This window comes from Dendrobates tinctorius, unplaced genomic scaffold, assembly GCF_039654945.1.
Source record: "Dendrobates tinctorius isolate UK_male_01 unplaced genomic scaffold, ASM3965494v1 ptg000120l, whole genome shotgun sequence".
NCBI classification, from domain to species: Eukaryota; Metazoa; Chordata; class Amphibia; order Anura; family Dendrobatidae; genus Dendrobates; species Dendrobates tinctorius.
This window is the reverse complement of record NW_027361788.1, coordinates 44,540,757-44,557,631: the sequence shown is the minus strand read 5'-3', so window position 1 is coordinate 44,557,631 and position 16,875 is coordinate 44,540,757. Positions and strand designations below refer to the sequence as shown.

Genomic DNA, 16,875 nt, shown 5'->3' with positions numbered 1-16,875 from the left:
TGCGTGATGCCCTGGGTTGCCGGGGTGCTGTGCACTGGTTCCGGAAATGGCCAAGGTTGCCACAGTTGTAACACCTGACAAGTCTCCTGTCCCTGCAGGGTGGTTGCTCTTCCACCTCAGTGGCCACCATAAGAGGGGCTGTCCTCTGCACTCCTGGGTGGGACTCAATTCTTCTGGCTACTGCGAGCAGGGCATCTACTGCTATTGACCTGTACTCAGGCCTGGCCACTATCAGCAGTTTCTTGCTTGATTGGTTCTCTTAGTCCATGCACAAAAGCCTGTGCCAACATTTGTCCGTATTTCTGATCATGAATAGTGAAGCCTAAAACTTGGAATACTTGCATCACTCTTCTGTGAAAATCGTCTACAGACTCTGTCTCGGCCTGGCTCATGTTATGTAGACTGAGTGCTTGTCTGGCTTTGGCCCACTCTCTGAGCTGCTCAATTAGCTTTGATCCTGACTCCCAGGAGTGCACATCTAATCCTGATGGAAGCTTGAAGTGTTCCTTCATGATTGGCCAGAGTGTTTCACCTGCTTTTATTTCCATTATGGACCAGAGATCAATCCAGGTGGCAGCATATGTTTGCTGGCTCTGCTGCATTCTTTGGTAAAATGGCATGGGGTCCACATCTGGGTCTGGCAGATTTTTCAGGATACTGAACACCTGACTAGGGGTGAAGGGCACATAGAGCCAGAACTCTTACACTATCTGCCCCTGGTACTAGGCATCAGAGGAGGAACTGTGCCATTGTGTGTTTGCCTTTTTGTGTGTGGATACTCCCCCCCCCCCCCCCCCCGAGACTGCAGCTCCGTCTGGCACATAGGTTCCTCATTCTCAGACCCAGCAGCTACAGTCACTGATGGCCCACACCTCCCTTCTGCTAGCTGTTGTATCAGGGGGGCACCTGTGGTGTTATGTGTGGGGAGTAATTCACTTTCTTCTCCCGGTATCATAGCTGGCTCTTTAGAGAGGGTGCCCTGTGGCGATAGGGACACCTCATTGTCTGGATTTGGCACTGTGCCAGCTGGTGACAATGAACTGGGAGGTGGAAGGGTGGAAGAGAGAGAGAGGGTGAGGAGCAGGGAGGGGTGGAGGACAGATTGGAAACATGAGGAGGAGAAATGAGTGAGGAGAGGAGGAAGGTGACAGAAGAGGAGGGGAGAATGAAGACGAGGAGGATGAGGGAGGATGAGAGGTGGGCGTTGGTGGTGAAGATGGAGGAGAGGTAAGAGAGAGAGAAGGAGGAGAGATAGGCGGGGTGGCGAAGATAGAGAGGGGAGAGAGGGAGATGGTGAGGGAGGATGAAAAATAGGAAGAAAAATAGATGAGGGAGGGGAGGTGGGAGTGGAGATGGATGGAAGAGAGAGGAAGGAGAGAGGAAAGGGAGGGGGGAGCGGACTCCATCCCCTTTTCTGCAGTCAAAGAAGGCATGCTTGGACTTGTGGTGCCCTCTCCCTGGGTGGGATACGGGGTGCCTCTCAGACGGCACAGATTAGAATTCCACTGAAAACACCCTTTTCCTCTCTTGTACACGTAAAAATAATAATCCTTTCCTGGTCACATTAACTCTCTGTACCTTCTACGCTGTAAAATCCGCTGTCACTTTAAAAAATGCAGATGGCAATTCAGCTCAACTAGCTAGCTTCCCTTTTTTCTTTTCAATACATCATGCCATGCTACAGCTTAAAAGCTGTTCTTGCAAATCCACATACTTAACTTTCTGAATGACAATGACAACTACTATGTCTGTTCCAAAAACTTCAAAAAAAGTGATTAAAACTTCAAAAAAAAACTTTGCAACCCTTTTTTGTTTAACTTGCTTAAAAAGGAAGGAAAAAAACAAAACCAAAATATTTATTAAAAAAAAACTTAAAAAAAAAATGAAAAACTAATAAAAACTCAGGAAAATGGAGAAAAAAGAAAGAAAACAAAAAGAATAATCAAGAAGTTGGTAAAATCCTGGAAAAAAGCACTCTAAAAAGAAATCAAAAGTCCAAAATTCAGTACAACTTCCAACAATAAAACGTCCGTGCACAAATGCAGGATACACACACTTCCCCTTTCCTCTGCCTGCGTCTCTCAGTAAAATCTTCTGAGAACAATGGAAACAAAAGAGCAAGCTGAGACAACAGTATATACTCAAAAACCCAGCTTTCCCAAAAATTCTCACACTACAGTAAAAGACTTTAACCAAATGCAAGATAAAACAAGGGAAAAGCAGAATACAGAACAAAAATGTGACAATATGAAAAATATCAGGGACGCACCCTATTTGCAAAAGAGGAAGTGTAAAAGAAAAGGAAAAAAAAAACTTTTTCTGCTTCAGATCTTCATGGAAAACAGCAGTGAATTCACAGGTTGATGCACATATAGACGTCCAGGGAGAAATCGAAGCCCTTTTTTGCAACACATATGTCAAAAAGCTGCTGGTAACTGATAACTGCCAATCACCCGTGGCGCTTTGGTTAGCACCGGGATGTATCACCCTCCGTCTTGGGAGACGGGCACCGTGATATCCCACAAGATTAACACCATCCGCGTGCACTCCGGAACTGTGATAATCTCTCCAATGATCAGCCTGTGATATCTCTACAGGCTGACAGCATCCGTGTGTGTGTGCGGGAACCGTGACAGCCAAGGGATTCGCCTGTGACACCTCCTTGAAGCTGACACCTCTGTGTGTGGTGCGGGCACCATGACAGCTTACCCAGAGGAATTCACCTGTGATTTCCCTCCTAAGTTAAAACCTCCGTGTGTGGTGCGGGGACCATCTTAGCTTAGAGAGATTCAATGCCCTATTATCGTTTTTTTAGCAACCACAAGCACAAATCCGTCACCGTTCCACCGGATCTAGACACATACAGGACCACAGCAGACACCTTGGCTTATATCCCAGGGTTTGGATAAGGGCGTGGACTTTTACACTTCCTGGGTTCGGTGACCACACCTGACCGGCTAGAGGTACAGACCCGGACTGGGCACAGGGGACATTCAGGTAAGATAACTAGATTTTCTTACCTTACTTATGGAGTTGCGCAAATCTCCGTCCCCATGAGCCAAGGCCTTAGTCGGCACCTCTGTCCTCTCCGGTCAGCAGGGTCCCCGTGTGTTTCGTCCACAGCCCCACATTGGGTGCCAAAAATGTTGTGGAAATTTGATTGATATAGATATATATCTCTGTGTGCTGCGGCCTGTCCTAATTAGAACAGAGTCTTATTGAGTGCTCAAGGAATAGAAGAAGCTAAACACCTTGTTAGCAACAACTCATTCCAGCAGAACTCTGCTAGTTTATTGTACATACATATATTTATAGATGCATGTAGAAAAGGTTGGTTACCCCATTAACATAAGGCTGATCTTATCTAATTGGTTGGTTTGAATACATGAACATATATGGGTGTCTGACATGATTGTAACTTAAACATCTTATGATTTACTGTCCATTGTATAGCAAAATCAGCAAAACCAGACATCAGTTTCAAACATCTGTTGTTACCTCCTCTTTTTGATATCTGGGAAAACACCAAGGAGCTAATCTGGCTTGCACTAGTCTGGGTCATGAGTTAGTTGAGCCATTCTGAACAGTTGATTATAGGTCACATATTAGAGATGTTAGCTGTGATTTTATATATATAATAATAATAATAATAATAATATATGTGTGTATATCAGGATATATGCAAGTGAGATCTGTATGAAATAAACAAATATACATATATATTTCCCTCACACTCCTATGTACAAGAATATAACTGCTATAATGCTTCCTCTTACATATGTGATTACCGTTTACTTGAATGTTGCACCTAAATCATTATTATAATTGATTTAGTCAAAATCCTACAGGTCCTTAATCAAAACATAATGGAAAATGATGCACTGAGGGTCTTGACAGAAGAATCGGATAAAAGTTGTCAGCTCTTCATACAGATAACGATCCACAGCAGATCATTACTGGAGAACACGCTAATTTTCAACTGTATTCGTCTCTGTGAGTGTGCATAATGGCAGATGATTGACATAAAAGGAGTCTGTTTGTCCAATTACAGTGTTTGTGTTCCCGTCCTCCGTAATTTGGATACTTTTCTTCAAATTATTATTAGAGAATGTGTAAGCTGCTGTTTTGCAGGTTCCCGAGCCCCACAGATGGTGGCATCTCTAATATGCAAGGCTCTAATTATAGATGGTGTGATGATGCGGGGTATATTTCTAGACAAGGAATTTTTGTTCATTTTGTGGCTGCAGAGGAGACAGTCCTGCACACACTAATTGCTCCCCCGTGACTTTAGGTAAATCATGAATGTAAAAGCGAAGCTTCTTTTCAACTGGAGCTGAAAGCATTCAGCTAATTAGAGCAAGTGGGAATTGAAAAGTCACAGTAGTTTATATATATGTATAGTGTGTGTGTATGTGTGTGTGTATATATATATATATATATATATATGGCATTGTGTGCATAGCAAAGAAACCATGTTAGACTCATTCACTAGAAAGGAGACATTTAGCTTTCTAATAATAGCAATGGAACTTTTACTCTGGCCCTCAATCATGTCACTTTTTAATGACCTCCTCTGACCCAAAGTTTTCCTGCTTTCAAGTTTTTCTACGTAATGGTTGTAATAATGTATCCTGTGTATTAAAGCATTGAGAACCCGTTTGTTGTGGGTCCTGTCATTGCTGTTTCTTGCAGCTTTTGAATAATACAGTGTCCAGCAGAATGTCCCCAGGCTATTGTGCAACAATCGAGGAAAGCTGTGAGGCTAGTCACTACTCATGGACAAACCATGAGGCTGAGTAGTCAAGAGTTCCAGGATCGGATACCAATAGGGTCACATAAAGTGGTAAGGGAAAGGCATAGTTAGGTCACAATTCCATGGAAATAGCAGATTAAGACAAAGGGACTAGACAAACGGATGGTTAAAGGCAAGGTCCAAAGTCGGGCAACAAAGATCAGATACAGGAACACAGAATACCGAGCACGCCACATCACTTGAGCTAAGCTTGAGCTGCAACTAATGGGAGGCAGAAAGCAAGCTAAATTGCCAGGTAATTAATCCAAACAAGAATACATAGAGTAAGCCCCGACACTCGCCAGCCCTGATTGAATGGCTGAACTGTCACTCAACACACTGACAGATCAGCACACCCCAGCCTTCGATTGGACGGCTAAGCTGTCCATCACCATACTGACAGCTCAAAATCCCCTGCCCTAGATGGGATGGCAGAACTGTCACTCACTGCATCCAGATATATCGACAGGCAGAATTGTAACAAAAGAATTTGATGACAACCAGGAGTTGTCTTATCACTAAATCTTATCCAGACTGCTTTCTGTAGATGTAAGGTTATTTCTCAACCAATCATTTCTGCCCCCCCACGCAGTAGGCTGAAGATTGGACACTGCCTGTGACATGCATGCTGCTACACGGAGCACAGCCCGTTGACTTTCTTGTGCATTAGACCTGCATTTGTGGATTATCAACTCCCTGCACATGAATTTGAATAGTCGAACTTTGTACAGCTTTTGACAGATATAATCTGACCATCATGTAAGGGGTGTACTAAATGTAATGCTGCTATATATATATATATATATATAATGGTAGTGTACATAACTGTAAATAGTGTATACTGCATTACTGTAAGATGTATGTTATGCTCTAACATAGGGAAAATGCAGTACCTTAGTTAGGCCACTAGAGGGGGAACACTATAGTTCAGTAGCAAGAGCCCTGTAGATAGTTTACATAGGAGGAGCCAACTGTGTGTAAGAGAGAGTTTTTTCCCTATCCTAGTCAGTAGGTCCTTGGAGCACATATAGGGTGGACAGCTCTGTAACGTTTAAAGCATGGAACCTAGCCGTCCAGGGCCCAGCGGGCCAGAAGTGCAGCTGATGCAGCAGTGGTGAGAGCAGTGGTGGAACAGAAGCTACAGCAGAGGTCACAACAGTACAGTGACGCAGGTCGCTCTAAAATGTGTCTTACTGCATGGGCAGATGCCCTCATGTCGGGCAAAACGGACGAGGAAACTCCTGAGCGTAGTGAGTCTGAACAGGAGGACGCTGCGGTACCTGATAAGACGGTATGACCCGGTCACGTTCTGAAGGACATAGGAAAGAGTGCAGGGAAAGTGGAGAATGTGGACTGTATGGAACCTTATGCTGATGTTGTATCTAATAAGGATGTGCTACGAAAAGAAAGACCGGAGGGGGTCTTAAGCAAGATAGAGGAGACCCTGAAGGTGTGGAGAGTAGCGAGGCAAGTACACTGACAATGGGACATTCTTTGTATGTGACGGGAGACCAGGGCGCACAAGAGGAGATATTATCAGCCATGACTACGGCCCTGGCTGCCGCTCACAGTCACATCCTATGAGATGCCTAAGCAAGGCCTCGTGGGACATGTACTAACCAGAGATGGTGTTTGTACACAATAATTTTAACAACCTAAATATCAGACAAAGTCTGTTCTCTTCTAAAAGAACTAAAAGAATAATAGGAGGCATAAGAATAAATTAAATGCTGCAATTATGTAGACCGTTTAGAAAGTAGTTGGAATCATTTGACATTTTGTAATTAAACCGAACCTTATAAATAATTACCACCCCAAAGTTGACACTCTAAAAGCAGTGCTCCTGTGGTAGCAAATGTAACGGATGGAAGTAGCACCACCTTTCTCAGGTGTCTTAAGACCATTGGGGGCACCAAAATCCTGGATCGGACCTAAATCAGAGGACAATAAAAAAAATTTTATACTCCTTATCTTTGTGCTGCCTCAATATTTAGGCTATTTTCTCACGTTGCAATTTTGCCGTTTTTTTTCTTTTTTGCTGCGATTTTTTTAATGCAAATTTTCAGCTGTATTTCACAGTACCAGCAAAGACTGATTGTCTCACCGCTGTCTCTAACATCATGTCCTCCCTCTATCTGAAACTGAACCAGTCAAAAACTGAACTCCTCGTGTTTCCTTCCTCTACTAACCCACCTTTGCCCTACATTGCCATCTCCGTGGGTGGTTACACCATTACTCCCCAGCAACATGCCCGCTGTCTTGGGGTCATACTTGATTCTGAGTTTTCATTCACCCCCCACATCCAATCACTGGCTCACTCTTGTTATCTGCACCTCAAAAACATTTCTAGAATTCAACATTTTCTTACTTTCGACTCTGCACAAACTCTTACTGTTTCTCTTATTCATTCGCCTCTGGACTATTGTAACTCTCTACTAATCAGCCTCCCTCTTACCAAAATCTTCCCTCTCCAATCTGTCTTGAATGCTGCAGCCAGGATCATATTCCTCACCAATCGTTATACCGATGCCTTTCCCTTGTGCCAGTCACTACACTGGTTATCCATCCACTCCAGAATTCAGTATAAACTCATTACCCTCACCCACAAAGCTCTCCATGGCTCAGAACCACCCTACATCTCCTCTCTTGTTTCAGTCTACCACCCTACCCGTGCCCTCCGTTCTGCTAATGACCTGAGGTTAACATCCTCAATCAGAACCTCCAGCTCCCGTCTCCAAGACTTTTCACATGCTGTGCCAGTTCTTTGGAATGCACTACCCAGGTTGATAAGATTAATCCCCAATCCCCACAGTTTTAAGCGTGCCCTGAAAATGCATTTATTCAGACTGGCCTACCGCCTCAACACATTAACCTAATCTATCCCTGTGTGGCCTATTCAAATTTTTTAACCATATTCAGGTTCCTAGCATCATGTTTTCACATGCTTTATGCATTTAATAGCCCTCTGTGTCTGTATTGTTATATACTTAGGCTGTTAACTGGTTCATGCAGCATTACAGGAACACCCGATTCATACACTGGCTGGTCCGAACAATAAAAGCAATTGTTACCACCCACCTTTCGTGTCTCCCCTTTCCCTCATAGATTGTAAGCTTGCGAGCAGGGCCCTCATTCCTCTTGGTATCTGTTTTGATCTGTGTTATTGTTATGCTGTAATGTCTATTGTCTGTCCAAGTCCCCTCTATAATGTAAAGTGCTGCGGAATATGTCGGCGCCATAGAAATAAAATTATTATTAAGACAATGAGATTTCAGAAATGTCGTGCACACGCCTTGTTTTTTTTTCCTGACTGTTTTGTCAAAGAAATGCATTTTTGCAAAATGCAGCATGTAACTTCTTTCAACGTTTTTCGTCCATTGAAAGCAATGGGTGGTGCAAAAATCGCTGTAAAAAGGCTGCAATAAAAGCAAGTACCATCTTTTGCTGTGTTTTTGGTGCCAAAACCTGATGAAGTTGAATCAGATTATTTTTTGATACCCTAAACTTTATCAGCATGCACAAGAGACAAATATACCCTGATAAAAAAACGCAGCAATAAAAATGCAGTAAAAAACTAAGCAAAAAAATGCAGCAAAAACTAAGCAAGACCTGCTTTTTGTAAGCAGTTTAAACTTTTCATAAAAAAACAGCAAAAATGCTATGTTTGAACATAGCCTTACTGTCATAACTCCCCTTCCCATACTGATAGTTCTGCTTCACATAATTTGCCTTATTTCTGCATTGTTCCCGTGTCCTGCTGTATATAAATATATGAATCTTTATATTTTGTGTTATACTGAGCCTAATGAAGAGACCGGAGGCTGTTATTTGTTACCATGTTTTCAGTTAGCCATTAACAGGTATCAGCCACTGAGGACTCTCGTATTTTAATGTTACGCTGCTTACAGAAACCAGGTATGCATAAGCTCACAGGTGGTGAATGCATTGTGTCTGCTACATCTCCCATCCCCCATTTTATTTCTTCCCCATATTAATTTCATTTTCTCCCTCCTTTCCCTGTATCCTTTATTGCTCCACTGTTCCCCCGTCTATCCTGTGTGGCAGCTCAGCTCAATCCCAGGAGAATTTATACTGCCGATAGCAAAAAAGTTTCAGCGCTCAGAAAGCATTGGCGTCTTGTTACCTTGCAGAGCCCAGAGCTAGAGAAGGGCACTGAACTTGTGTGCATTAAGTGGACACATAGACATACTGCCAGGTTTAATTTATTCACTATATGACTTTTGATTGGTGACTTTTACTTCCTGCCTCACAGAATTTCTAGTAAAATGTTTGCAAGGTCTAGACGAAACCTACATATAAGAATATAACTACTATAATACTGCTCCTATGTACAAGAATATAACTACTATAATACTGACACCTATGTACAAGAATATATCTACTATAATACTGCTCCCTATGTACAAGAATATAACTACTATAATACTGTCCCCTATGTACAAGAATATAACTACTATAATACTCCCCCCTATGTACAAGAATATAACTACTATAATACTGCCCCCTATGTACAAGAATATAACTACTATAATACTGCGCCCTATGTACAAGAATATAACTACTATAATACTGCTCCTATGTACAAGAATATAACTACTATAATACTGACACCTATGTACAAGAATATATCTACTATAATACTGCTCCCTATGTACAAGAATATAACTACTATAATACTGCCCCTATGTACAAGAATATAACTACTATAATACTGCTCATATGTACAAGAATATAACTACTATAATACTGCCCCCTAAGTACAAGAATATAACTACTATAATACTGACACCTATGTACAAGAATATAACTGCTATAATACTGCCCTATATACAAGAATATAACTACTATAATACTGACACCTATGTACAAGAATATAACTACTATAATACTGCCCTCTATGTACTAGAATACAACTACTATAATGCTGCCTCTATGTACAATATAATTACTATAATACTGCCCTCTATGCACTAGAATACAACTGCTATAATACTGCCCCTAAGTACAAGAATATAAGTGGTATAATACTGTTCATATGTACTAGAATATAACTACTATAATACTGTTCCTATGTACAAAAAATATAACTGCTATAATACTGCCCCCTATGTATAAAAATATAACTACAATAATACTGCCCCTATATGCAAGAATATAACTACTATAATACTGCCCCTATGTATAAGAATATAACTACAATAATACTGCACCTATGTACAAGAATTTAAGAACTATAATATTGCTTGTATGTACAAGAATGTAAGTACTATAATACTGCTCATATACAGTCATATGTAAAAGTTTGGGCACCCCTATTAATGTTAACCTTTTTTCTTTATAACAGTTTTGTTTTTTGCAACAGCTATTTCAGTTTCATATATCTAATAACTGATGGATTCAGTTATATTTCTGGATTCAAATGAGGTTTATTGTACTAACAGAAAATGTGCAATCTGCATTTAAACAAAATTTGACCAGTGCAAAAGTATGGGCACCCTTATCATTTTCTTGATTTGAACACTCCTAACTACCGTATTTTTCGCTTTGTAAGACGCTCCGGATTATAAGACGCACCACAATTTTTGAGGAGAAAAATAAGAAAAAAATATTTTTTAATAAAATGGTGGTGCCTCTTATAATCCTTGCATCTTATTGCTTACCAGGGTTGGTGGCTGCGGTGTAGCGGGGTCCCAGGCTCGCTGCTGGAGGAGGCAGGCGTGGAGTGATGCTGCAGGCCGCATTCAGGGATGAGGGGGGGCTCCGATGTGTGCCGTTGCTGCTGCAGAGTCTTGTGCTGGTGTCAGGTTTCTCCACTTGTCCGGCGGTTGGAGGCCGGTGCTGCGGGTGCCTCCGGTGCGGCGTTGTGTGCCCATCGATGCCCGGGGCTCTGCCGACATTGTTCGACAGACCAGAGCCCCAGCATTTCCTCAGTTCCCTGTATACGTGCGCTGAAGTGCCGGTAAAAAAAAAATGGCCGCCGGCGCGTGCGCAGATGGGATCTCGGGACCCAGTTCTCGAGAGATGAGATCTGAAATCTCATCTCTCGAGAGCTGGGTCCCGAGATCCCATCTGCGCACGCGCGGCGGCCATTTTTTTGCAGGCACCACCGCGCGCACACAGGGAACCCAGGGAAAATGGCCGCCGGCGCGTGCGCAGATGGGATCTCGGGACCCAGCTCTCGAGAGATGAGATTTCAAATCTCATCTCTCGAGAACTGGGTCCCGAGATCTCATCTGCGCACGCGCCGGCGGCCATCTTTTTACCGGCACACAGGGAACCGAGGAAATGCCGGGGCTCTGGCCTGTCGCACAATGTTGGCAGAGCCCCGGGCATCGACGGGCACACAACGCGGCACCGGACACACCCGCAGCAGCGGCCAGCAACCGACAGACGCCCCCGATCACAGCCTAGGTAAGGCATGTCCGCTTTGTAAGACGCACCCCTGTTTTCCCCCCAAATTTTGGGGAAAAAAAGTGCGTCTTACAAAGCGGAAAATACGGTACTTTTTATTGACTTCCTGAAGCACTAAATTGGTTTTGTAACCTCATTGAGCTTTGAACTTCATAGCCAGGTGTATCAAATCATGAGAAAAGGTATTTAAGGTGGCCACTTGCAAGTAGTTCTCCTATTTGATTCTCCTATGAAGAGTGGCATCATGGGCTCCTCAAAACAACTCTCAAATGATCTGAAAACAAAGATTATTCAACATAGCTTTTCAGGGGAAGGATACAAAAAGTTGTCTCAGAGATTTAACCTGTCAGTTTCCACTGTGAGGAACATAGTAAGGAAATGGAAGAACACAGGTACAGTTCTTGTTAAGCTCAGAAGTGGCAGGCCAAGAAAACTATCAGAAAGGCAGAGAAGAAGAATGGTGAGAACAGTCAAGGACAATCCACAGACCACCTCCAAAGACCTGCAGCATCATCTTGCTGCAGATGGTGTCACTGTGCATCGGTCAACAATACAGCGCATGCATAACGCCTTTTTGTATGACCAAACAACTCAATCTTTGTTTCATCAGTCCACAGGACCTTCTTCCAAAATGTAACTGGCTTGTCCAAATGTGCTTTTGCATACCTCAGGCGACTCTGTTTGTGGCGTGCTTGCAGAAACGGCTTCTTTCGCATCACTCTCCCACACAGCTTCTCCTTGTGCAAAGTGCGCTGTATTGTTGACCGATGCACAGTGACACCATCTGCAGCAAGATGATGCTGCAGGTCTTTGGAGGTGGTCTGTGGATTGTCCTTGACTGTTCTCACCATTCTTCTTCTCTGCCTTTCTGATATTTTTCTTGGCCTGCCACTTCTGGGCTTAACAAGAACTGCACCTGTGTTCTTCCATTTCCTTACTATGTTCCTCACAGTGGAAACTGACAGGTTAAATCTCTGAGACAACTTTTTGTATCCTTCCCCTGAAAAGCTATGTTGAATAATCTTTGTTTTCAGATCATTTGAGAGTTGTTTTGAGGAGCCCCTGATGCCACTCTTCATAGGAGAATCAAATAGGAGAACTACTTGCAAGTGGCCACCTTAAATACCTTTTCTCATGATTTGATACACCTGGCTATGAAGTTCAAAGCTCAATGAGGTTACAAAACCAATTTAGTGCTTCAGGAAGTCAGTAAAAAGTAGTTAGGAGTGTTCAAATCAAGAAAATGATAAGGGTGCCCATACTTTTGCACCGGTCAAATTTTGTTTAAATGCAGATTGCACATTTTCTGTTAGTACAATAAACCTCATTTGAATCCAGAAATATAACTGAGTCCATCAGTTATTAGATATATGAAACTGAAATACCTGTTGCAAAAACCAAAATTGTTATAAAGAAAAAAGGTTAACATTAATAGGGGTGCCCAAACTTTTACATATGACTGTATACTAGATTACAACTACTATAATACAGTTCTTCTGTAAAAGAATGTAACTACTTTAATACTGTCCCCTATGTACAAGAATATAACTACAATAATGCTGCCCCTATGTAGAAGAATATAACTACTATAATACTGCTCCTATGTACAAGAATATAACTACTACACTACTAAAAAAATAAAGGGAACTCTTAAACAACAGAATATAACTCCAAGTAAATCAAACTTCTGTGAAATCAAACTGTCCGCTTAGGAAGCAACACTGCTTGACAATCAATTTCACATGCTGTTGTGCAAATGGAATAGACAGCAGATGGAAATTATTGGCAATTATCAAGACACCCTCAATAAAGGAGTGGTTCTGCAGGTGTGAACCACAGACCACATCTCAGTACCAATGCTTTCTGACTGATGTTTTGGTCACTTTTGAATGTTGGTTGTGCTTTCACACTCGTGGTAGCATGAGACAGACTCTACAACTCACACAAGGGGCTCCGGTAGTGCAGCTCATCCAAGATGGCACATCAATGCGAGCTGTGGCAAGAAGGTTTGCTGTGTCTGTCAGCATAGTGTCCAGAGGCTGGAGGCGCTACCAGGAGACAGGCCAGTACACCAAGAGATGTGGAGGGGGCTGTAGGAGGGGCTCTGGCAGTGCTCCTCCTGTTCCTCCTTGCACAAAGGCGGAGGTATCGGTCCTGTTGCTGGGGTGTTGCCCTACTATGGCCCCCTCCACGTCTCCTGGTGTTCTGGCATTTCTGGACATTACGCTGACAGACACAGTAAACCTACTTGTCACAGCTTGCATTGATGTGCCATTCTGGATGACCTGCACTGGATGAGCTGTCTATGGGAAAAGAAAGCACAAGGATGTAGCAAAACCATTCTCTCCAGTTCTTTGGGAGAGAATAGCCCCCAAAGCATTATCAGAAGCGTCCACCTCCACAATGAAAGGTTGTGCTGGGTTTGGGTGGATCAACAGCGGTGCTGAGGTGAAAAACAGGTCTTAAGCCAATCAAAAGCTTACTGAACCTGTGATGACCACATAAAGACCTTTTCCTTTTTTGTCAAGGAATTAATGGGATGGACAATATCAGAAAATTTTTGAATAAAACATCTGTAGAAATTTGCAAAACAGATAAAACGCTGGACCTCCTGAAAGTTCTTGGGTACCGGCCAGTCAACGATAGCCTGAATTTTACCAGATTCCATGTTCACTCCATGGGGAGAGATAACCTATGAACTGTATCTCAGAACAATGGAACTCGCACTTCTCTGGTTTGGTATACAGATGGTTCTCTTTCAGTCGTTTTAAAACAGATTTGACATGTTCTTCATGTTCCTGTACAGAGTCAGGGAAAATTAGCATATCGTCCAGATAGATCACCACAAACTGGTCCAACACATCTCTGAAAATGTCATTAGCAAGATGTTGAAAAGTGGCAGGGGAGTTATAAAGCCCGAAGGGCATCACGAGATATTCAAAATGTCCATATCGGCATCTGAATGCTGTCTTCCACTCATCCCCTGAGCGAATACGTACCAAATTATAAGCCCCATGAAGATCCAGTTTAGAGAAAACCTTAGCATGGCGGACTCTTTCTAATAATTCAGGAATCAAAGGCAAAGGATAACAATTCCGTATGGTTACCTTATTGAGTTCCCGATTGTCAACACAGGGTCTCAGGGTTTCATCCTTCTTTTTAACAAAAAATAAAGGTGCCCTGATGGTGAAGAAGGACATATAAAGCCTTTGGCTAGATTTTCATCAATGTACTACATTAAGGATTGAAGCTCAGGCGCTGCCAAAGGGTATATGTTACCGAAAGGAATAGCTGCCCCAGGAAGCAGCTCAATGGGACAGTTATAATGCCTATGTGGAGGAAGTTGATCTGCATTCTTCTTGTCACAGATGTTAGAGAATTCTTTATACGCTGAAGGTAAAGTAAATACCTGTACAGGTCGTTCCGTAGCCGTGGACTCAAGGACAGCTTCAGTTATCGCTGAGTTGCTCCTTGTTGGAAAGATCATCTCCTTGGTCTCCCAGTTGATAGTTGGGTATTGAGAACGCAACCAAGGGATGCCTAGAATCACAGGGAAATGAGAAGAAATTAATAAGAAAGTTGCTCCTGATGATTAGACGCTAACAAAATCTCAAGGGGTACAGTCTCCTGATCCACAGGGTCAGAGACTAAAGGCGACCCATCCACTGTTTCCATGGTAATCGGAGAAGCTCTTCACTGAATCTCAATATCATGTTCTTTGGCAAAGGTAATGTCCATAAAATTGCCCCCCAGCGCCAGAGTCCATCATAGCTGGCACTGGAAATCCACTGTCCTGAACGCAAGATTTTAATAGGAAGTGAACACTGAGAGTTCTCCTTCAACTCCCTAGGAGGTGCAGTCATAGAAAGAGAATGGAATACAGCATTTAGTGGCAGGCTACATTCAGAGATGTCAGATTCATCATCACAGTTGTCATGCTCTTCTATTGCTGCTAGCACCTTGTTAGGCTGTCTGGGACACTTAGGACAGTTGATCAGAAAGTGGTCAGATTGGCCGCAGTAGAAACATAAACTTTCCCGAAGGCGATGCTCCCGGCGTTCATTAGTCTCACGCCTCTACACAGAATCAATTTGCATGGGCACCTCCTCTACCTCCCGATATGTTTTACCTGCAGGCTCTTTGGGCAGGAGGGAAAAGTTAGACATAAGGTTAAAGACAGCCAATTTCTCATGCCTACGCTCAGTAAGGTGAATGTCTATGCGCACACAATGCTGTATAAACGTTTCTAGCTCTTGTGACTCAGAGCGGGCTAATTCATCCTTTACAATACTAGACAGACCCCTCTTAAAAATAGGCAATTGTGCATAACTGTCCCAGATAGTATCTACCGCTAATATCCTGAATTCAGTGGCGTATTCAATAACAGAACATTTACCCTGGCCTAAGGATAGTAAAGCGGATTCAGCGGTTGCGCGGCGGTTAGGATCATCACACATTAATGCCATAGCGGCCAAGAAATCATCCAAATTATTTAACCGTGGGTCACGAGACTTGATCATCGGATTCGCCCAGCTGAGCACTCGTGAGGTCAACAGCATAATTACACACAATACTTTGGATTTGTCAGTAAGGAATCGGTTAGCATGCACATCAAAATATAGCATACACTGATTCACAAAACTGCGGAATTTATCGCAATCGCCATTATATCTGAATGGAGGCAACTTAAGTGGGCTATATGGTGGCGGTTGCCCAGAGGGTAAAGTCACTTGTGCCACCATTTGCGTACTTATGTCCTGGAAAGCCTGTCCATACTGGACTGGACAAGTTTGTTTTCCTGGGCCGCCATTCAGGTACTTAGGTCCTGTAAAGACTGTTCAAACACTTGTTCGTTGGGTTCAATGCCTCCCAGTTTCTTTTGCAGACCTTCCACATCTTTCTGCAGAGATCTACGGTAACTACGGCAAACACCTGCTCTAGTTTGCTTTCTGCAGTCATTGTTCAAGCAGACTCCTTTTATGGCTAGAGTATCCTGTAACAGTTATACTGGATGACGCAGGAGTCTTTTTTTGCATGCAGCAAGACACTACAGAACAGACTTTTTAGGTTGAAAAAGTCTATATTATAAACACACGGTGCTTCAAACAAGTGCAGAGAAAACTCAGGTCCATAACACTTAGAAAACTACTTAACAAGTCTGTTGGAAATCTCAGAGAGAAATGCAATCAGCAAAACAGTCTGTCAAGCGCAGTTTGTACTTGAGAATGCTGGAAACATGTAGGTCCATGTCTAGTCCATGCATGCATAAGCAAGTCCAATCAAGGTGTTAGATTATCCATGGAGGCCTGGGTAGGAAGTCTCAAATTAAGCAGAGCAGTCCCGAGCTTTGCAGCTAATTAACCCCTTCCCGGAGTCATGAAAAGTCGTGCCAATACGACCCATGACGCCTATGTGGCGTCATGAATTGATTGCCCCCCTGCGGGTCGGCTGACCGGGGTCACTGAAAGGTCACTCGACCCGCACACAGAGGACCCTTCATAGTTAACCCCAGGGGGTGTAGCTTAGCCCCCACGTGCCTACGATTGCTCTGATTGGCTCTTAGAAGTGAAACAGCCAATCAGAGCGATTGTAGTATTTCACCAATGAAATTTGGTGAAATATTACAATCCAGCCATGGCCGATGCTGCAAT

The 16,875-nt window shown here is 43.0% G+C and overlaps 1 protein-coding gene across 4 annotated transcripts in view; it reads left to right on the top strand.

Annotated features, from left to right (window-relative positions):
- LOC141046703 (caM kinase-like vesicle-associated protein) overlaps positions 1 to 16,875 on the top strand; it is a 209,199-nt gene that overhangs the window by 72,458 nt on the left and 119,866 nt on the right. The window contains exon 3 of one of the 4 annotated variants that reach the window (XM_073541304.1): positions 3,849 to 3,993. The exons of the other annotated variants lie outside the window; for them this stretch is intronic. Coding sequence (XP_073397405.1) covers positions 3,849 to 3,993 — 145 coding nt within the window. The remainder of the gene's footprint in view (positions 1 to 3,848; positions 3,994 to 16,875) is intronic. 4 annotated transcript variants of the gene reach the window in all.